This window comes from Apostichopus japonicus, chromosome 22, assembly GCF_037975245.1.
Source record: "Apostichopus japonicus isolate 1M-3 chromosome 22, ASM3797524v1, whole genome shotgun sequence".
Classification (NCBI taxonomy): Eukaryota; Metazoa; Echinodermata; class Holothuroidea; order Aspidochirotida; family Stichopodidae; genus Apostichopus; species Apostichopus japonicus.
The window spans coordinates 13,201,677-13,224,432 of NC_092582.1; the positions used below are offsets into that span (position 1 = coordinate 13,201,677).

General features: G+C 37.1%; 1 protein-coding gene across 1 annotated transcript in view; it reads left to right on the forward strand.

Moving 5' to 3' along the window:
• LOC139964230 (uncharacterized) overlaps positions 1-22,756 on the forward strand; it is an 87,999-nt gene that overhangs the window by 53,182 nt on the left and 12,061 nt on the right. The window contains exons 25-52 of the mRNA XM_071965676.1: positions 714-928; positions 1,792-1,876; positions 2,239-2,409; positions 3,282-3,398; positions 3,965-4,234; positions 5,221-5,370; positions 6,134-6,315; positions 6,728-6,914; positions 7,877-8,023; positions 8,522-8,653; positions 8,908-9,030; positions 9,577-9,825; positions 10,720-10,848; positions 11,706-11,831; positions 12,607-12,729; positions 13,289-13,414; positions 13,892-14,011; positions 14,725-14,847; positions 15,644-15,769; positions 16,345-16,470; positions 17,330-17,449; positions 18,079-18,198; positions 18,638-18,763; positions 19,230-19,367; positions 19,694-19,939; positions 20,713-20,844; positions 22,131-22,247; positions 22,559-22,681. Of these exons, the coding sequence (XP_071821777.1) occupies positions 714-928; positions 1,792-1,876; positions 2,239-2,409; positions 3,282-3,398; positions 3,965-4,234; positions 5,221-5,370; positions 6,134-6,315; positions 6,728-6,914; positions 7,877-8,023; positions 8,522-8,653; positions 8,908-9,030; positions 9,577-9,825; positions 10,720-10,848; positions 11,706-11,831; positions 12,607-12,729; positions 13,289-13,414; positions 13,892-14,011; positions 14,725-14,847; positions 15,644-15,769; positions 16,345-16,470; positions 17,330-17,449; positions 18,079-18,198; positions 18,638-18,763; positions 19,230-19,367; positions 19,694-19,939; positions 20,713-20,844; positions 22,131-22,247; positions 22,559-22,681 (4,149 nt within the window). The remainder of the gene's footprint in view (positions 1-713; positions 929-1,791; positions 1,877-2,238; positions 2,410-3,281; positions 3,399-3,964; positions 4,235-5,220; positions 5,371-6,133; positions 6,316-6,727; positions 6,915-7,876; positions 8,024-8,521; positions 8,654-8,907; positions 9,031-9,576; positions 9,826-10,719; positions 10,849-11,705; positions 11,832-12,606; positions 12,730-13,288; positions 13,415-13,891; positions 14,012-14,724; positions 14,848-15,643; positions 15,770-16,344; positions 16,471-17,329; positions 17,450-18,078; positions 18,199-18,637; positions 18,764-19,229; positions 19,368-19,693; positions 19,940-20,712; positions 20,845-22,130; positions 22,248-22,558; positions 22,682-22,756) is intronic.

A 22,756-nucleotide genomic window follows, 5' to 3' on the forward strand; every position in this document is an offset into this window, starting at 1 on the left:
TGAATCTGGTGGGAATTAGTGAAATGTTTTATGGGTCTCAACTAGCTGCCATAAGGAAATTATATTGGAATTGAGACATTGAGCCCCTCTTATATAGGGACCCTGTTCAGTCGGGGTGGGGACCCTCTTTGTGGGGTTGGGTGACCCTCTTTAATGGGGTACCTCTCCTTGCAGGAAGAGTAAGGTATCAACAATTGAAGACTGGCTGAGATACTATATACGAACTTTTGGAATAGAAGAGAAAAGGTTGGCTAGAATTGGGATTGAATCAGCGATCCCGGGATTGTAGTATAAAACCACTCTGCACTAGAAACAGAGTCATCCAGCTGGCATTAGGTCTTGGTAGTCTCCAAATAAATATATATCTTTGCCAAAGATGCAAGTCCACAGAATTATGTTACTTTATAGCTACATTTTATAGGCTAAATTTAGGAAAATTCAGCATTCTACAATATCCCACATCAAGAAATTATTTTTACATACATTGTTATGCAATTATAATTCTTTTCAGACTTGAACTTTGAGTTCATGCCTTAAAAGTTTCCAACAAAGTTTTTCAGTGACAAAAAACCTTACTTTTCTAGTTTGGCTAAGGTTAGAAAATTGCTGACGGTCCTGTCTGCTCTACATTGTAAGGCATTCCAACTCTTTTAATAATAGCAGCATGAAAAGATAGTTTATGTTTAAGTTTATGTCTCTTTTTCCATTCAAAGCTTGGATTATCGGTGATCCTCACTTCACGAGTCTGGATGGATACCAGTACACCTTCAACGGTCTGGGCGATTATCAAGTGGGACTGATATACGACGGACAGACTCTGGTTTACGAGATTCAGGGCCGTACTCAAAGAGTCGTAAATAAAGAGACGGGCGAGCTGGGACAGGCGACATTCTTTGATGCTTTTGCCATCAGGAAAGAGAATACAACGGTGAGAAGTTTATATTCACCCCAAACAGTAACTGTGCTGGATTTAAGGGTCTATTTAATAATGTTAAAATCAACTGAGAAGCTTGGAAAATGTCAGCCCTCAATTCCAGTACCCTTGAACTAAGCAACAGAGACAAAGGCTAGCTCGAGTAAATAGGAGTGGTACAGTTCTGCCAAGCCATTATTTTTGAGAATTGCCTGCAAATCCTTACAGGCTATCATGTACTTCATTATGAAGATGTCGATATATACAGTTGTACTTAGCATATCAACTCTCTTTGTAACCCATGTCATTTCAACTTGTGAAGTAGCACAAACATTTTCACAATGGACGCTGCCACACATATTGTAACTTTGCGCCGTAGGAATTGAAGTCAATTGCCTAACGAAATCTGTACTTTTTCTTTGTCATTATCGACCATAATGGCACTCCTACAAACGTAATTATTCCCTTTAAATAAGAACTAACAAATTTTATGTTCATTTGTATCTGGTTTTGTAACTTGCTTTTGTATTTGTTTAAAATTTGCACAGCATTCTTTTCGCAACCCTATTCTTTCCAATTGTGCAGATGTCATTGGTAATGAGGGTAAGCGCTATAGCAAAAAACAATTGACGAATGACATCTGAGGAAACAAATTGAAATTTATGTTTGCATGCAAAGCCACCATTGTTTACTTACATTAAAATTAATCTCAGTAGTTAATTTGTGAGTTTTATACCATCGATACTCTAGTTCATCCTAGTGAGATGGTTTTTTTTAACTCTCTTTGTTTAATTCATGAAGGTGCAACTAATTAGATATTGGAATCATTAATTAATGCAAGTTGTTGTTGAGTCTGTTTTTATTGTCTGTCTCTTCAGATCTCCTTCTTCCTCACATCGAACAATACAGACTTTTCCATCAACATCAACGACGTCGAGTTCAATAAAACGTCACTCTTGGAAGGTAAGTAGCTTTGTAAGACTATATTAATAGTTAAAACTAGAAAATGTACTATTATTGATGGAACATAAATTGCGAGGAATTTTGCAAACAGTTAGCATCATCTCGACTTAAACGCTTCCTCTTTTCCATTCACTGTGTGTCGTCGATGCCAATTCACTTTTGCTTTTGTCTTAGCAAGGAAAGAATCATTATTTTGTAACCAACATGTCAATTTTTTTTGGGTTTTTCGCTTTCAATTTTCTCTTCTTTAGGAGATTTTGAGAACGACAACTTTCACTTTTGCTTTTGTCTTAGCAAGGAAAGAATCGTTTTTTTTGTAATTTTTGTTTTTGTTTTTTGTTTTTTAATTTTCTCTTCCGTAGGAGATTTTGAGAACGACAACTTTCTATTAAGTGCCGCAGATGGCAATTTGACTACGATCTATGTGACTTGGAGAACACTAGCAGTGACGATAGATGTCAGGTCTGGTCTCTTGGACATGCTGCTTCAGTTACCTGATCAGTTCAAAGGAGACAACACCAGAGGATTAATAGGTATGACGATAGGTTTATCCATGCAGTGTCTTTGCTGCTGGAAGAATTTTAAATCACTCTCATACCAGGGTGAGGTCAGGAAGATGTGTTGTTTTCTATTACTCGGAATGGAGGAGGAGCGAGGAGGGATCCCTTGTTATTTCAAGATATAAACACACCTGCTCCAAAGTATTAATTTCCCGATTCTATGCCCGATTTTCTTTCCTTCACACACTTACCATGCAGTTTTTCAGTTCTGGTTTAACCGATATATTAGTGAAAGTATCAGAGATTTTCAATTAGAGACTTAATTGTTTATCTCCTTTTTTCTTTTTCCTTTAATTATTATTTTGGTTAGTTCCCACCCCCCCCACACCCCTTTCCTTTTTTTTTATATTTTGAATGCACAATTGATAATCATTATCACAGATTTTCTAATCAGACATTGAATTGTGCAAATAATTATATCTACCCCTTTAAGGAACTTTTTCCAGGGTTTCAAGCTCATCACCAGATAATTCTTGACTATAAAATGACTGTTACTTTGAATTTAATTTTTTGATGAAATGAACTATAATAATACCTGAGAAACATCTTCAACTTCCTTAAAAAATAGCCAACATACTTGCACCCTTGGACTAAAAAATTTTTCCAGTTGGCTGCTCTATAGTGATTGCCATGCTAGGATAAAAAAAAAAAGCCAATTGCCAACTTTGTTTTAACTTTAGGCCAGTACTGTATGGTTCTCTCATATTTTTTCCTTCCTTTGGCTAGCATTTAATTACAGATAATTGTTTATTTTTATATTTTTAGTATTTTTTATTTTTTAAATTATTATTATTTTTTATTTTAATTTTTTTTTTTTTTAATTTATTTATTTTTTCTTTCTACAGGAGTTTGGAATGATGACATCACGGATGATTTCCTTCTTCCAAATGGCACTCTTCTCTCCCCCAGTGGTGCTGCTGGAAATTACACAGATGAAGACTTCTTTCTATTCGGGGAGGAATGTAAGTGTGATTTGGTGTGGGCAAGATGCAGTGTGGGAGGGATGGAAGGGGGAGGGAGAGGGGGCAGGAGTCAAGGTTATGGTTCTCTCAAGAACAGTGCTGTCAATGCTGTACTACTCTTTTGCAAAAAATTTTGCTGTTTTTTTCTTTTTAATTAATTACATTATGAGGTTTTTGGCAATTCAATCACCAATAGAGTCTTCATACGACAGACGGAGCTCAGTTTCAAATGTCAGATTGAATAATTAGAGATGATTCATAAAGAGAACATATCATTATGTCTTAATCATACCACATCATAGACAGAGATTAATTAAAGGATAAACCCCGATCATATTTCAGATCTTTATTGAGAAGGGTATGAAAACAGGTTGAAATTAAGGTTGATATATAATACAGAGAGGTGTTAGGTCCCCACCCCCCTCCGTTGTTAAATGCATTTGGATGAGCCGTACGTACGTTCTAGGTCAAGGTAACTATTCTAATCTTAATGTCATTGGAAGTTGATTAATAATGTATTGAATGTTTCTTTTCTTTCTCTTTTTTTTGTGGTCCTCATCTTTCAGGGAGGATAGATCCAGCAGATTCATTCTTCGATGTCGGGGTATCACGTGCCCGCCGCCAGATATCTGCCGATGCCGGTTTCATGCCGGTCTTCCTGTCAAACCTGGTTTCCAGCTTTGAAATGAGCGATCCGTCGTTCTTAAACACTGCAAGGTCTGGATGTAACAACAACAGGCAGTGTCTATTTGATACATTAGCAGCAGAGGACATGGAGCTGGGGATGGGTACCAAAAACAGCCAAGAAACAAACGAAGCCTCGGAGAGGGTTTTAGGTAAGGTGGCCCCATACTGTCGCCGGCTCTAGAGAGCCCACGGTCATGTCCGTAACGTTGTCTTTGGGCACTCTGGTAGGATATGCATTGTGCTGTTGGCTTAGGGAAGGTTTTAGGTAAGGTGGCCTGTAATGTCGGCTCTAGAGAGCCCAAGGTTATGTCCGTAACGTTCTCTTTGGGCACTGTGGTAGGTCAATTAGGTGTCCATAATTGTTTGCATCGATAGTAGAATATGCATTGTGCTGCTGGCTTAGGGAGGGTGTTAGGTGAGGTGTGTGTAGTTTTGGCCTCTGAGAGGGTGCTAGGTTTGGTGTGGGTAATGTTGGGTTCAGATGGTGCTAGGAAAGGTGTCTTTATAGTCTCTGAGAGAGTACCAATGAATTGTCTGAAAGCTGCCTCATAGAATTACAGAAAGTTCCATGATTTCATTCTGATGATATTACAAACATTGACACTTTTCTATGCCTTTATTCCATAGTTTTGTTTACAGGTGATGTATCCAACCACACAAATACATATAAAGCACAGATATATATTATAGCCTCAGCTGCCTCAATCGGCAGAGGAACAGAGATCCGTTTAATTACTTCATAAATAGTATCAACAACTTTTCCTCAAGTTGCAAAGACCTTTCGTGTTGGATGCGTTTAGCCCAAACTTACACTGTGGGTCAGATTCTTGGGCATAAATGTCTTAGCTTTTAGTTTATATAGACTTACAGATATTCAGAGGAAGGAAGGCATGTGTAGATCAATCCAATAGCTGCTTCATGAGGTTTGTATGGACTAACTTGATATTATTTACAGGAGTCAAATCTGGAGAGAATTAAGGAATCGGTGTGTTTATGTACTTGGAGAAATTGAAATGAAACTTAGCTGTGGTTGTCTTTATCAATTTTGGCTTTGGAGCGCTACGTTTTTCTTGTGAAATCGACCACCATGTTGGATGTTGACCGTTCTACACGTTTTCCCTTGTTTTATCTGCAGAGAACTTTCCTCCTAACATCACAGCAGACTCTACCATTATAGCTACGGTGGGGGAGCTTTATTACTATCAGATTATGGCCGAGGATCCAGAAGGTTCAATGGTGACATATTCATTAGAAAGTAGTAACCTGACGGCTAATATCAGTTCAGGTAGGACAACCAAAGCTGTGATATTACTTAAAGCCATGCTTGATTCTAGGTCATGTATTGTAGGTCAAGCCTTGCTTGATTGTACGTCATATGTTTCGGACATCTCGACCTGTCATTCCCCATTTGACACATTCTTTACGTGTATGGTATATATATGTGTATGTATATATATATGTGTATGTATATATATATATATGTGTATGTATATATATGTAGACAAATAGGCTAACCATGCACCATCCTTCTTTTAAGTGCCAAAACTTTTCAGTTGCACAAAGGTCGGAGCCTACATGTAAAACTTTGGGATGACAAATCGGGATGAAAAATTTGAAGATGAAATGTTGTAAGCAACTAATTGTCCAACTTTCATGGTAACTTTTGTATCTGGTGGACCTAGATATGGTAAAGACCACTTGGCCTCTGTTCAAGCACTGCAAAACCTGGATGGATATCCACGGAGGTAATTAAAGAGCAGCATGTAAAAGGGGAAAGATGAGAAGACACAAACAGCTGGCTCTAGCACAGCTATGACAGTTTACCTACCTTGACAGATTCTGCAATAAACATCAAAACCCTCCCTTGGAGGAACCAAACCACCTTCTCAAACCACTTTCTCATGGAAATATAAACTAAAATAAAAACCACCTCTCCTTGTAACAGCATACAACCCTTAGGAATTTTCTCTTTGTAATAGAAAATGTAGACACACTGTTTGGGGTAATTTTCAAACCTGGGGACTCGCTTTGTTTTTCTCTCTTAATAGATGGTCTTGTAATCTGGAACCCTGTCAATATCAACCAGATCTCTTTGGTGGTTCAGGCAAGCGATGGAGAAGCTCTCTCAGCAGTCCAACCTACCATCATCATTTGCGATTGTCAGAATAACGGAACATGCCAGGAAAACGTTTACACCGAAGCTTCAAACATCGTGGCTAACAAGTTTGCGGTGAGTGTGAATAAAACTTGCCGCACGTGTCGCTTATAGTATTAAAGCAGCTCAAATACCGAAGGAATTAATGTCTTCATTCTTTACTCTTTCAAACAAAAACCTGTACTTGAAGTTAGTTTTGTTCTGGAAAATTATACAAGGTTCATGTAAATGTCAACAAACTGCAGCTATTTCCAGACCTGTCGACTGAGCGCTGATCAAGTTCAGAGAGTGTTATATGACTTTAACAGGGTTGCACAAGAGTGTCAATGAGTTGAAAACCGCAGAGAGGTAACCCTTTTGGTCAGTTTGGTCGGATTTTAAAATGATTGAAATGTGAAAAGAAAATCTTCTCAGAAATTTTGAATGCAGTTTCTGCTTACAACAGGCATGCCCGGGTATCTAAGTAGTATATTTGTTTCTCTGTTAGGTCGCAACCTGTCTCTGTACGGCGGCTTACGCAGGAAACTTCTGTGAGGAAGACTTTGATGCTTGTCTGGATGACCCTTGCTTTCCTGGAATTACTTGCTTTGATAATGTAGCCCCACTGACAGGGAATAGGTGTGGTGATGGGACGTGTCCAGAGGGTCTTGTAGGCGATGGATTCAAGTGTTTTGGTAAGTGGGCTACTCTTGTGATAATGTAGCCCCACTCACAGGGAATAGGTGTGGTGATGGTACCTATCCAGAGAGGTATTTGTTAGCAATAGAATTTTAGTGGCTTTTGTGTCATAAATATAGTCCGATTTATGAAGCATAGGTGGGGTGGTGTAACCTGGTCTGATGTGTTGTATTGCATGGATTGGTACACACAGTGGCAAAGGAAGATATCAAAATCTTAGGAGGCAGGAAGCTGCTATTGGGGCTTGGGATCTTCACCAGAAGATAGGAATTTTATTTTTGTAGATGCTACAGTGGCCCAGATGGGATATTGAAAATGGTGAATACATTTTGTTGAAGTTTTAGATATTTGTAACCTGTATGTATGAACTGAGCGTTTTAACAATCATGATGACTTTCGCATCAAAGTTCAAACATTTTGTTTATATTTGAGGGTGAAAATCAAATCTTAGACACATTATGAGGTATATGACAAAATTGATCATTGTGATTGGCTGGCATTTTGTCTTACACAAAGGATCCAGCTGAATCATAAAGCACCACTGTGGAGTGAATCCCTAGTTGAGAAAATGGAGGGGTAGAAACATACACCCCCCTCCAATCCACTTTTCAAAGTGGGGAGCAGCAGACCCACCTGCCCCCCCTCCCATTCCTAGGCCTATGTACTACATTAGTTGCACCCTGTGACTAACCATAGGCATGGTGATGGAATAATGTAGAAATATCGCCCAACAGGTTTTTGAGATGATGGGCCTTGCAGTCCTGATGTAGTTCTAATTCCAATTAGGATCTAACTGAAATATTCCTAATTCAATTATTGAATTTAGCATGTCGGCAACATAATCAAAATGATATTTGTATGGCACCTGCAGATCCCATAGAAACATTAATTATTTGAATTCATTGTGGCTATACTGGTTGTCTGTTTTTCATTTTCCATTCTCCCATCTTGCTCACAGACCTGGATGAATGCGTTGCCTACGCTAACAGAAGCGAAGCAGAAGGAGGCCCGGCCTGCTCTCAGATCTGTGAGAATACCCTGAATGGATTCACATGTAGCTGTCTGGATGGATATAACCTACATCCTGACATGTATCAGTGTATAGGTACGATTATCCGGAAATACTCTCCCTGATTATCTCTCTCTCTCTCTTTGTGTTTCAAACCTTAAAAGTCAGCGTCGATCATCACATAGTGGGCTATTTTTCATGTCGCTTCACAAAAATTAGCACAGTACCGTTTGTCAGTCGTTAAATCTGAATGGATATCCATCCCTTCTTTAATTTCAGTGCATATATGTAGATAAGAAAAGCAGCCCTTCAAGGTTACCAAAGCATCCACTTAAAAACGTGCCGATATTTTTGCCTCGTTAATGTCACAGTGGCTATTTAAGACGGCAAGCAGGGAGAAAGGATGTCTCAAACCAAACATCAGCCATTAGACTATAGGGCTACTAAACATTCACAGCAGATATACTGCCCTCACCTGATGGTATCCTGAAATTTCTTTGCTGTTAGATATTTATTTGAGTGTATCTTTCTTGGAACGAGAGGATTTATTTGATTTATTTTTTTTAACTATTGACTTTCTTTTTCTGGTTCCAGATATAAACGAGTGTGAGTTACAGACTGACGACTGCTCAGAGAATGCAGTCTGTAGTAATTCTCCAGGATCTTATAACTGTACATGCTTGGACGGTTACCTTGACGTCAACAATGATGGCAGGCTTTGTGAAGGTAAGGATTACGTTAAATGTTTCTCTATAATATCCAAAGGGTCAATTTAAGAGATGATTTCTAATTCTGAATGATCTGCATTCTTTTAATCTATTTTAGATCAGCAAAGCTTTGCTATCTGCAAATTTATCAAACTTATTTCTTCTGTTCATAGTTATATATATATTTATATTTTTTAAATATTTTATCATTTATAATTTTGATAAAATTTATAATTTCATTTGAATTTTTATATATTTTATTCTCATCTTTAGATATCGATGAGTGTCTGATAATCCCACCCGTTTGCGACGATCGTGCGACATGTATGAACATCAATGGCAGTTTTACCTGCTTGTGTAACGATGGCTTTGAAGGCAACGGCAGGACATGTGATGGTAGGCTTTCTCGTTCTTGTAAACCTAAATTTGACGATTTTCAAAAATGGTTTCCAAACTTTGCCAAGCTTCCATTAGTTTTCCAACTATCACTGTCATTTTCAGTCATTAAATTACATAATACATCCATGAACAACACCGGTGGTACATTGAAACATAAAGAAAAACATAACATGAAACATTTTGTTTTGTTTTTTCCTTTCTTGGTATGCATGTATTTACTATAATATCTATATATATATATATATAAATATATGAGTAGTATTATAATTATTCCAACAAACATTTTTTTAAAATAATTTTTCTCAGTTTGAAATATTTGTAATTCATAACTTTAGGTTTGTGTTCACAACTTGTTTATTGTGAGATCTCCCGAGCACTGAATTTGGTACCTTCTAGTGATGTAATTGTTTTGCTTCACTGTATCGTCCCTAATTTCATGGAAATTGTTATTTCTTCCCCCTCACATCACTTTGCATGGTAGCTACCATGTCAGCAAGCAGTTGCCAAATTCACCAATGTTGATTTTTGTCTCATCACCATCAGATATTGACGAATGCTCTCGTAACACAGACAACTGCGACACTAACGCAGACTGTAACAACATTGAGGGTTCCTTTACGTGTAGCTGTCAGCCAGGCTGGGAGGGAGATGGAGTCAACTGTACCAACATAGATGAATGTTTGGATATTAACCTACGTGAATGTCATCCCAGGGCTTTATGCATGGACACCCAAGGCAGCTACATCTGTTTCTGTCCTGCTGGCCTGTTTGGAAATGGGATTGCATGTGACGGTAAGGACACCCTAGCTTGATACCGAAACAAAACGAAGCAAACAAACAAAACAAAACAGCTTCATACTGAAACAATATAACCGGCCAAATTAACTGTCAAAATCATTTTAATTGATAGGGAATATGTGACGTAGATGATTCGTAAAACCTTCCCTGCCCTCTCTTTCCTCTGTTTGCTATTTATATAAGCTCTGCAAACAATTGCATTGATACTGGAGTTTGCCTGATTTGACATCAATGGTTGAGTTTGGGATATAATTTTAGGTGCCTTAAGTTTTCTTGATTCACAGGAAATAATGTGCTGGCACATTGTAATACATTGTAACTATATTAGTGACAGGCTATACATTTTATTTATAATGCATTTCAGACTTCCTACAGTTAATCTCTTCTTTGCAAACCAGAGAGCAGATTATGAATATTTTATTCTTTGATATAAATATCAATAATTGTTGCCTTCGTTCTAGTATACTGAGTACATAAAATACCAAGTAACTTAATCCTAGTCAACCTAATATACAACATTTCATATTTTTGATATCAATGCGAACATTTATAATATCCACGTAAAGAGCGTGTCTCCATGGAAACTGCAACTGGCAGGATCAACCTAATTATAAATGTAATATGCATCTCCGCTATTTATCCAAGGAAAAATATTCCACTACATGGCAGGAATTGGAAAGCACTTCCATCCAATAAAAGTCCTTATGAACCACTTTTTGCTAACAATGCTTTTTTAAATTTTGTTTGGTTTTTTTTTTTAAAGATGATACTCTCTCTCTCCTGATGTACATTCCATTCTCTCTATTTGGCATTTTACAGCTAACTTTATAAATCAATTTTATTTATAGATAACATAACCACTTTGGTTTCTTTTATAATATATTGTAGATTTGGATGAATGTGCACTCGGCACCAGTGATTGCAGTAATGACGTTTCCAAACTGTGCATCAACACCCAAGGCTCATACGAGTGCAGATGTAACAGTGGCTTCACAGGGAATGGCACAGTCTGTAACGGTAACCAAACACAGCTATTTGTTCTTTAACCCTTTGCACACGACCGATATCTGCTTCCTCTCTCTTACTAGTACACTATTACTTTTAAAAAGTTGCAACGTGTGCAGAAAATGACTTATCAAAGCTGGTTTCGGGTAAAGGCAAGTTGGATAGTGCTTCAGACTCTCTCTTCGCTCACTTCATTGGCTCCCAATCAAGGCTCAAATTCAAGATAAAATTGCAACGTTTGTCTTCAAATGTCTTCATGATCTGGCTCCTCATTCTTATTTCGTTCTTATTCGCAAAGCTCGTCCAGTTCTACGTTCTTCATCTACTGAGTTGGGCATTGTCCTTGATATTCCAGTAACTAAACGTAAAACATTTAAAGACAGATCGTTTCCAGTCGCAGCCCCCATGATTTGGAATAGCTTACCCGATTTTCTTCAAAATATTCATAGTTTTGAACCATTCAAGCGTGAATTAAAAACTCACCTCTTTAAGAATGCATTTCATTTAGACATTTCTTGACTGGATGTACTTTTTGTACTGTATCTGTTTAATATTATTATTTATTCTTTCTACAGCGCGCTGAGTGCTCTTTTTCTTTGTAGATATCGTGCACTTTATAAACATAAACATGACACAAGAAGATCGTGACAGAACTTGACATAGGCATGTCTTTATGCTTGGTTGTAATCTTTTCTAACTGCACTTGCCAGTGGTGGCCTCGAGTTTATAGGTCGACTTTATAATGAAATGTATTTTATAGCTGTGGTGTGCAATAGTTTAATACCGTCACACAGTTTTGTTCAGAACATTTTTATTAGATATTTTATTTTATTTCATTTTCTTTTTTTGCATATTGACTATAATGGCAGATGTTAATGAATGTACCCTGACCAATGGCACTCAATGTTCAGATCAGGCCAACTGTACAAACACCTACGGCAGCTACGACTGTACCTGTAAGGAGGGGTACGCTGGAGATGGCATCACATGCAGTGGTAAGAGTTTTGATTGCAAGAATATTCCTTTTATTCTGAAATCTAGACAGTTCTCTGTTTTAGGGACCATGACACATATTTAATATTGGATGATTTCTGGGGGTGGGGCGGGGAGGGGGGTTGGTAGCAGGAGTAAGGCCAATGTTCAATGGTGGAGAAAGTGCCACTTGGCGTGAAACATGATGACTTCATGGTCCCCTGCTGTCTGCAGGTCCTGTGAATATGTCATTTATCAAAGAGGAGGTTTTGTTACATTTGTTCCACTAATATTCGATAATTTCATGAGAATGAGCATACTTTTTGTCCAAGTTTGAATAATTTGTATGTTATTTTAAGATGATGTGCTTCTGTGCTTTGACTAAATTCTATAGAACATAGTTAACGATAAGCCGACTATTTAGATAACAAAATTGTTAGAATCAAAACGCATATTTTAATCGAGAAGTGGGGTCTGACAATTATTTTAATAGCTCCCAAATTCAGTTTTATTGCAAACATAAAAACTTGTGTATATTTGTTTCTTTAAAAAAAAAATTGTATTTGTTTGCATTTATGTTTTATTCTAAGCATTGGAATTTATAGCCTTCTTACTCGTTTTAGAACCTCAATAAATGAGATTTAAACTGCATTTTGTTACTAAATATGCATGGTCATAATATATTGATATGAGGAAATATGTTCCCTCGATCCTGTCAGTTTGGTGCCATCCCAAAACATGCTTAAATCAACAATTTTTTCAAACATTTAAAATTTTTAAAATGTTCTTCTTCCTCAGATATCAATGAATGTACAACTGGCAATGACTGTAATCCTGTCAGCGGGGCTTGCTCCAACACCATCGGATCATTTAGTTGTATTTGCATCACTGGTTACCAAGGTGATGGTAGAAACTGTACAGGTATGTAGGTGAAAAATGGCTAATTAAAAGCCTGCAAGAAATCTTCCTTTCCCAATTTGAATTTTTTTATGTGAATTTATCAGACATTCGATGAGACATGCTTCAAGATAGTGTCTCACTTAAAATCAGCTCTGTATAGGGGTGTGGGGAGTTGGAGTGTGGTTTGAAATGCAAGTTATTAGCCACCAGATGTTAGTTAATGTCAATAGTGAGTCTCTATATATTTGTTGTTTTTCTTACTGTTTTTTGCAAGTCATGGCATATTGAGGGAGACTAACCCTACAATACCGATTTACACCTGATGAGCTTAATTGACAATTTTTGCAATGAATGGACATTTTCTACACAATGTGAAAAACAGTTTTTGAAACAGTTTGAGGTATCTAAGGGTTACATGTTAGCAACATATATTTTCTCAACCAAATGAAATGGGTATAAAAGGGAAGGCAAGAACCCACACAAACAAATAACTAAACAAATGCATTGAAATAATAGTGCTGCTATTCTATATGTTAAACTCTCCATCTTGATGAGGCATTGTCCTGCTGCTTTCTTCTAGATATTGACGAGTGTGCCACAGACCAGGACGATTGCGACCAGATCTGTTCTAACTTCATCGGAGGCTTCACGTGTTCCTGTAGATCCGGCTATGAGATTGATACCTCTGAACCCAATCTATGCAACGGTAACAAAATAATATAATAATAATAATATTTGCTTTTAATATAGATAGGTCTCAAAGCGCTTTACAGACGTTATATTACCCCTGGTCAATGATAACCTGTCCCAGAGACAATCCCTACAGTCGGCAGCAGTTATATACTTCGCCCAATGACAAGTTACCTCACAGGTAACTTGTCCCATCATAAATTGGTATCAAACTTGTTTAAAGATATGATTTCGATAGGGGGTGTCACGTGACTCCTAACCTTATAAATTTGGACGTCTGGAGGAACTTTCAAGTAGCTTACTGCATTCTTGGACTTTGTTTGAAATTTGTAAAGAAAAATAACAAAAAACATTGAAAAAAAAAAGTTATACAAACCTTGATATTGTTTTTTTTTTAATGGGAAGAGCAAAAGGATTCCTGAAAGTGATGTGTCTAATGATTTTTGACCAACAATTCTAAGTCTCATTTATGTTATGATCTGTTTGTGTTTAGATGTTGATGAGTGCGCTTTGAACATTGACAACTGCACACAGGGCTGCAACAACACAGCAGGTGGATTCTACTGCTACTGTTTTGAAGGTTTCCTTGACGACGGCAATGGAGGTTGTACACGTGAGTAGTTGTGTGAAACAAACATTCAATACTAAAGGTTCGAGATATGAGCATTGTCAATGGAGAGTGTACCAACATTTAATAACAGGGTTGATGACTTGAGCATTGGTATTTGAAAGTGTCGAGTCGGCTATTGTACCTTAAAAGATCAGATGTTTATGATTGTTCAATTAGTTTTGAGTGTATGAATAGCAAAAAATGGAAATAGGAAATTGCTATTGAAAATTACAACGCTTAATACGCAAGTTGATGACTTGAGCATTGGTATTTGAAAGTGGCAAGTCACTTTATTAGTTTTGAGTGTATGAAAAGCAAAAAATTATCTTTGTTGGAAATTACTGCACATGTGTATTTAAAGCATTTAACTGGAAGAAAGGTTTTGCAACCTTATGTCAAGTAAAAAAAAAGTGATGTCAATTTTCTCCATTCTTGTTAAATATGTCTATTTTCCTACAAAACATCAAGACATTAGTAAAAATTAATGTCATGGTCTTGCCTCTACTCTCTCCCTGATATTTCACACCATTCTCTTATGTTGGAATCCGTTCTTGTTCGATATTGTTCTAATAGTGTGTGTCTACGTACCTCCTTAGCAATTAATCCATCAGAACAATTCCTGTAGCTGAAATGCACCACACTTGCCTTTAATAATAAAAAATACACAAATCAGTTTCACCTGCTGAAATTTGAAAATGTTGAATTTTCCTCCCCAGCGCAAGTAAATTGCACCGTGGACAGATGCATCAATGGGCAGTGTGTCTACAACGGTGGCAATGAGACCTGTTTATGTTACGAAGGCTATGAGTTATCCCCTGACAATGAGACGCTCTGCATTGGTAAATTATAAATTTATAAACTAAAATTCAAATTATTAAAATAATTATTATTATTATTATTAAAATTATTATTATTATATAATTATATTATTATTATTTATTATTATTTAATATGTATAATATTATTTATTATTATTTATAATATTATTATTATTTATAATACTATTATTATTTATATTTATAATTATATTATTATTATAATTATTATTAATATTATTATTATTAAAATTATTAAAATTATAAACTAAGTTAATTGCTTAGTTACATCTTTGCAACAATTCAAAGGCTTTGTACCACAACAAATAGCAAATATCTTTATCATTAAATTTAAGATATAATAAAGAAGTTTGTACCGTGGTAAGTATTTTTATGGTTGCCAGGTGGAAATGTTTAAGGATTTGCATTAAAACTTGAGTTAAGCAGTAATTCCTTGACCTTTTTTGTCATTTGCGTACTGCAGCATCAAATTTCACCATCCTACAACCCCAAACCCCCCCCCCTCCCACCTTCATGAAAATGTAACCTCAAATGCAACGTACAAATATGTCATTTAAGATGCTTTTCTAGTGGCATTCTTCATATCCAACGGTATGTGTGCTAAACTATGTGCGCCAACAGTAGTTACTTTTGATGGGCTTCTACATTTTAATGAGTAACTACTCAAATAAAAGTGGTATTGAAATGTAACCTGCACAGGTAGTGGTCTGTGTGAAATATCGAGATTGATACTTTTGCTCAAAGATCCGTCTTTATAGCTGTTATAAAACATACAAGGTCTTTTTTCTTTCCCCTGCAGACATCAACGAGTGTCAAGATTCTGATTTGAATATGTGTGAACAAGTCTGTAATAACACCGAAGGTGGTTATCTCTGCTCTTGCGATGACGGGTACAGACTGGCAGATAACGGAAGAACTTGCAATGGTAACATTTCTTTCATACTTTCATGTCCTGATTTCTCACCATAATTTTGTTTCTCATTTCTTTAATAAATATCTTTTACACTCTAAACTAGGGGAGCGCTTGTCTCGAGAATTTTATGGATGTTGTAGCTAAAATCAGACAATTTTGTGACATTGTAATTACATACAGCCTAGATACTTTGTAGCCGAGTGGTGAAGCATGCATGCATCTGTCAGTTTACTGTCCAAGTAGTTTGATGGTCTTGGGGAGGGGTGGGGGAGGGGTGGGGGAGGGGTGGGGGAGGGGAGGGGTGGGGATCCATTGGAGGTATGTACTTCAACCTGAAGAATGTGCAGCTTTTCTGCTTTTATTTATTTGTGGAATGATGATGATGCAAGAAAACTTCGCCCTTCCACTTACTCATGTGCTCCCACCTCCCTTCATTGGAAATTCTGGCCAAATGCTACAGTTGGAAACTAGGTCTAAGATATAATTTGACACCAGTTTCAACTGGGTGTTTAAGTTGTAGTACCCCAAACTGCCCAGTGTTTAATATTATTTGAAGTTTTCTATTGTTTCCCCCTTCTCATTCATAGACATCGATGAGTGTGCAGAAGGCTTGGACGACTGTAATGAGGTTACCTCTACCTGTATCAATGAAGTGGGCGGTTTCCGTTGTATGTGTAACGCAGGATTTGAAAGAACGGGTGCAGTTTGTTCAGGTTAAAAATTTTCTTCTTTTCCTATCAGTCAGGATCAGTATTATATCAGATTCTTGTTTTTCATTTAATAACAATAATAATAATAATAACCAGCAGTTATATTTACGATGCTTTAGCCACCACAAATGTAGGAGACGCCCTGCAAGGGCCTATGGATTACAACTTACACTTCGGGTGGCTTCCAATTCAACATTTGTCCTGAAATTTGGAATATTTTCAATTTAGAAAGTAATTTCAGATGGCGAAACCGTAAATTGCTCTTGAAAAACCCACCTTGAAAACCCACAAAACCCACCTTACTATGCCACGTTACTATTCCACCGCATTTATCCACTCATCCACAGCACCGGTGCTGATTTGTTTTGATTCATCCAATGGAGATGAATGTTCCATTTTTTGTAGCCTTGAAATCGTTACGGAATAATACGTTGCTGAGTCAACTATCAGTTGAACAGTCAGGGAAACCTTTATACATTACAGTCAATAGTGTGTGAGACTCTGTGCATGCGTGCATGGCCGCAGAAAGACAATAGATTAGAATAACAATGAAATGAAATAATAAGAGGATAAATGCAACAATATCATGTCAAAAAAGTAAGGACCTACAAGGTTCCATACTAGGTATGGAAATTTGTTTAAAAAAAATTTGCATGAGAGGCTAGCTCTGTGGATGTAGCTAATATGAAGACTATAATTAGTGATTCAACAACAATAGAATACATACAATAGAATACATACAACAATAGAATAAATACAACAATAGAGTAAGAACAATAGCTCAAGAATTAGGACCACAAGAGGTAGTCCAGGAGGGACTCCACCCATCTGTATTGTTCAATTCCTGTTTTCATCCTCACAGATGTTAACGAATGCCTGGGAGTGAATGATTGCAGTGCGCAAGCCAGTTGCAACAACACGCTTGGATCATATGTGTGTACATGCAATGAGGGGTACGACGGCAATGGCCAGATCTGTGTGGGTGAGTCCGTGTTAAAATAGTAGTGTACATTCTACTGTAGGTCATCGGTATTTGACCCCAAATTTTAGCATGTTTAAAGTTGCTAGAAAGTACTTTCTTGGAATTTCTTATTCTCCATATCAAACTCCCCGTACATTCAAAGGATTGTTAGAATAGAGAATTCAATATATCAGTGTGGATGACTGGTCTTGGAATGGCGGTAAATATGTTCGTTTAAATTTAGAGCACGGGTGACCTTTATCTGACCTTTGGCATACTTTGAGGGCAACACCGACTGTGTGAAAGCAAAATCATTCCGTCCAAATGTGTGTATTCTGCTTGTTGGGTTTCTTGGTCTCTTGATTTTTAGGAAACAATTTCAGTTTTGAATGGAAAGTAAGGCAAGCTCAACGACATTTGCTATTAACGTAGCTGAGTGTCTGAATCTTGGTTTTGATAGTTTTCGTCTGCGGTGATTTCATCCTTCTGGGTTTGATTTCATCCTTCTCGCCTCATCCTCATCTCATCCTTCTCGCAGTGATTTCATCCTTCTCACCAAAAATGTCTTCACCTTTTTTATTTTGCTACAGAGAGACATATAAACGCTGATCTGCCGATTCTTAATTTTCTCTATGTTTTTTCTGCTTCAGATATTAATGAATGTGCTGGTGTTGGAATGTGTGATGTCTTTGCCGATTGCTCCAACACTGCTGGGTCGTTTGTTTGTACATGTAATGAAGGCTTCAGTGGCAATGGATTATTTTGTTTAGGTCAGTATTTCTTCCCATTACATCAGTAATTATGAGAATTTTTTTTTTTAAAGGAAACTCCCCCTCCCAGGGTATGTTGTTTTTCCCATCCATTTACTTGTCCGTTGTTTGCCTCTGAAGAAGATTTCTGTTGCAATTGAATGGTCAGGTCAGGTCAGGTCAGGTCAAATTTTATAACAGTAACTTTTATGCCTTCAACGTGGGCATACTGTTCTGATATGAAGATTGCATCACCATTTGCATCCTTACACCAGTTTTATTTTCCTTTTGCTTTCAATGCATTATGGGAGCAACTATGTTGTTGTCATGGTGACTTAGACAGAGGAAGACAAGTCTCTCTCTACTCTGATGTATTGCCATGCCTGTGCAGTTTAAAACACTGTGGAGATTTGTATAAGAAATCGGGTTTCATCAGTTGTTTTGCTCTCGTCTCTTTCAGATGTTGACGAATGTACTACCAGTATCCTTTCAAACTGCTCGATTAATGCGAACTGTTCAAACACCGCTGGGTCTTTCATGTGTACCTGTAATGATGGTTATGAAGGCAATGGGCAGACGTGTGTCAGTGAGTACCAGCAATGACCAGAATCTTATTAATGATTTGATTGGTGACTTCTTAAATTCTTCCTTTCTGTTTCATTATTGCACGACTTCATAGCTTCGAAATTACGACGTTAAACTTTTGTAAAGCAAAAGTTACACTATCGGAGAATATCGTCAATAACTCGCTGTAAAAGGGCAGGCAAAATAATGAGCAGGCTACTTGGACTGAAGAGGAATCCAAATATGTCACATTGGTGTCACATTAGTGTCACTTTAGTGTCACTTTAGTGTCACCTCCCAGTTGTGTTTAGCTGAAAGTTTTCCTCCCATAATGTTTTGGTTTGTTTCTACCCTCTCTTTTATACAGATGTTAATGAATGCAGCCTAACCATAAGCCTACCCACATTAGTGTCACCATCCAGTTGTGTCTAGCTGAAAGTTTTCCACCCATAATGTTATGGTTTTTTTCTACCCTCTCTCTTATACAGATGTTAATGAATGCAACCTACCCACAAGCGATCCCAGGGCAGCCGACTGTCATCCTAACGCGATTTGTATGGACTTGGATGGCAGCTACCAGTGCAAATGCGATACTGGCTACATGGGCAGCGGCACATTTTGTACAGGTTTGCACGCTTAACCTTCCATGCATTCTCTTTAGGGGTCGATAATGCGGAACACCAAAAACAAAAAATCTTGGGTTTCATCGCTTTTTATAGATTATTCACAGTAGTTTAAATATGCAAGAAAAGAATTGGTGAACTTTTCCTGCAAATGAAACTGATGGATTTGTGTTTTAGACTGTTGGCGACAGATGAGGTTATGAAATTTTATAAAGAAATATATATACAATTTGATTTCACTTTTTCTATCACATTTTTTTTTGGGGGGGGGGGGACAGGGGGAAATATACAGACTAATAAAGTGGCATCTTTTGTGGCTTATTTCACAGACGTCAATGAATGCCAGACAATCAATGGATGTATAGGCAATAGTACCTGTAGCAACTCAGATGGGAGTTATCTGTGTACCTGCAATGAGGGTTACCGTGGTGATGGATTCGTACTTTGCGAAGACATTGACGAATGTGCCGAAAATTCTGACGGATGCAGCAGTGTTGCGACGTGTGAGAATTACATCGGAGGGTTTACTTGCACCTGTGACACTGGATACAGTGGCAGTGGATTCACCTGTGCAGGTTAGTTGGGATTGATGTATTTTGTTGAATAGTAGATGTAGTTGGTGAATAGTTGATAGTTGAATATTAGATGCATTTGTTGAATAGTAGATGTAGTTGTTGAATAGTTAATAGTTGAATATGAGATACATTTGTTGAATAGTAGATGTAGTTGTTGAATAGTTAATAGTTGAATATGAGATACATTTGTTGAATAGTAGATGTAGTTGTTGAATAGTTAATAGTTGAATATGAGATACATTTGTTGAATAGTAGATGTAGTTGGTGAATAGTTGATAGTTGAATATCAGATACATTTGTTGAATAGTAGATGTAGTTGTTGAATAGTTGATAGTTGAATAATAGATACATTTTTTGAATAGTTGAATAGTAGATGTAGTTGTTGAATAGTTGATAGTTGAATATCAGATACATTTGTTGAATAGTAGATCTAGTTGTTGAATGTCCATCGTTCAATTAGTTTTTTTCTTTTCATGTCTTCCATTTGTTTTTGAAATTTTTCAGCCGGTCTTCCATAATAATCCGTTGTTCGTTTATTTAATATTACATAAAAGTCACATTTCTCTCGACATCCCCTTTCCTGGAGCTGTTTGGATGGTATCAGTTGAAATTTTGATGAGGTCCGTAATTTAATGATATGCAAGGAACCGTGGCTTCTGATTGGCTCCCTCCAGCAAAGATATGGCTATATATGGATTGCCACGAAGTAAGGGCCCAGCTGGATAGCCACCAGGACAGTGAAACATTGTTGTATTTTCTGTCCTTAATTTCAGATGTCAATGAATGTGGAGGCAGTGATGACTGTCACCCTTTGGCCGATTGCACTAATACGATAGGCAGCTACTTCTGCACCTGTCAGCCTGGGTTCCTCTCTGTCAGTACAATAACTGGAAGAGAATGTGATGGTGAGTGTTCCTCTCAATACAGAAAATCTAAAAATAAAATAAAATAAATACATTAAAATAAAATAAATACATCAAAATAAAATAATTACATCAAAATAAAATGAAATAAATACATCAAAATAAAACAAAACTGTTAGCAAACTGCTTATCCACTAAAGAACCTGTGTAAGAGAATGTGTAAAAGTAAGTTGGCCTGACGTTCTGATCCTAGCAGGATCTTCTTCAAAGGCTAAATGAGAAGTAACAGTAACAGAAGGGACAAAAACACGCACAGAATACAGACAGGTTAATGAGCAAGGTGAACACAATGAGATACATGTAAGGGGATAAGTAGACAAGGGATGGAGAAAAGAAAGCAACAGGGGAAGAGGAGAGGTAGGAGATAAACAGTGGAGGGACAAAGATCGGGTTAAGGGAAGGGGGTAGGGAATTAACTGGAGAAGGACTAAGACAGAAAGGTGTGGAGAAAAATAAAACTTTTCAAATAAAACTGTTAGCAAACTGCTTATCTACTAGAGAGCCTGTGTAAGGGTATGTGTAAAAGAAAGTTGGCCTGACGTTTCGATCCTAGCAGGAGCTTCTTCAAATGCTAGTAAAATGACAAGTAACAGTAAGAGAAAGGACAAAAACACGCACAGAATACAGACAGGTTAATGAGCAAGGTGAACACAAAGAGATAGATTTAAGGGGATTAGTGGACAGAGAGGATTAATAGAGCATCAAACATCAAATGGGCAGTTTTTCTGCTTTCTGTGTTGCCAAAGTTGATTATTTCAAAAATATCATATTTCTTCTTATATTAAGGTTCTTTTCCTCACAATTTCATGGATCACTAAAACTTTTCAGCCCAACTTGTACATATAGTTCCACATCTTTAATTGTAGTAAGCACTGAAAAGTACTAACCAGCACTACAGGAATGGCATGCAGAACACTTAGCATTAACACTACTAACTTGCAGAATGCAGTGTCTTACATACCATATACACATATGGTATCAAGTTGCACTGAAAACAATAAGTAGAGTTTTGGCGGTTGTTTGAGTTCAATCGGGAAGCAGATTTTTTAATTTTATTTTTTAATATTTTATAATTTTTTTATAATAATGTTATGGTAGCAGATGACAAACTAGCTGCAATAACAATTAGTTCCATTTTGTGTTCATAAATATTTAAGTTCATTCTTCATTTATGAAAGGAAATTAGCCACAAATATTTGAAATAATCTTGGCCTTATTCTGCTATATTCTACGTCTCTCTCTTCTCCTTTCTCATTCGGTTTCTTAAGATTTTAATGAGTGCATCCTGGATCCATGCGGAACCAATGAAGTCTGCCTCAATAACTTTGGCTCGTACTTCTGCACATGCGCAGATGGATACGAATTGGTCAATGGCACATGCACAGGTAAGGCAAATCACAAAAACATATCACTTGCCTATTACTATTAGAAAACAGTAACAAAGTTTGACTTGCGTTAATCTGTTTTCATTTTGGTTCAAGGAACTCCAAACCATCACTTTAACTGATTCGATCTCCACAGAACAAAATGACAGATATTTAGGCCATTGAGATTGTTGCAGCGTCCCAGCCCCATGCATGCAATCAGGGAATGCCGAGAATAATTAAAAAAACCGGGATAGCGCCACCCCATTTTATTGTGTCCTATGTCTCTTTATTTGTTTTCGATTCATCTCCTGTATCGCTTCTCTCTCTAGATATCGACGAATGTTTGATGAGACCCTGTCAGAATGTGAGCAATTCTCGTTGCGAGAATACTATGGGCGGCTTCAATTGTATTTGCCAAACAGGGTTCTATAGCATGGATGGTGCCTGTAATTGTAAGTTTTTTTTGAAACACAATACTAAGATCAATCCATCTGTAAATGGAAACAGCACACCACCAGACACCCATC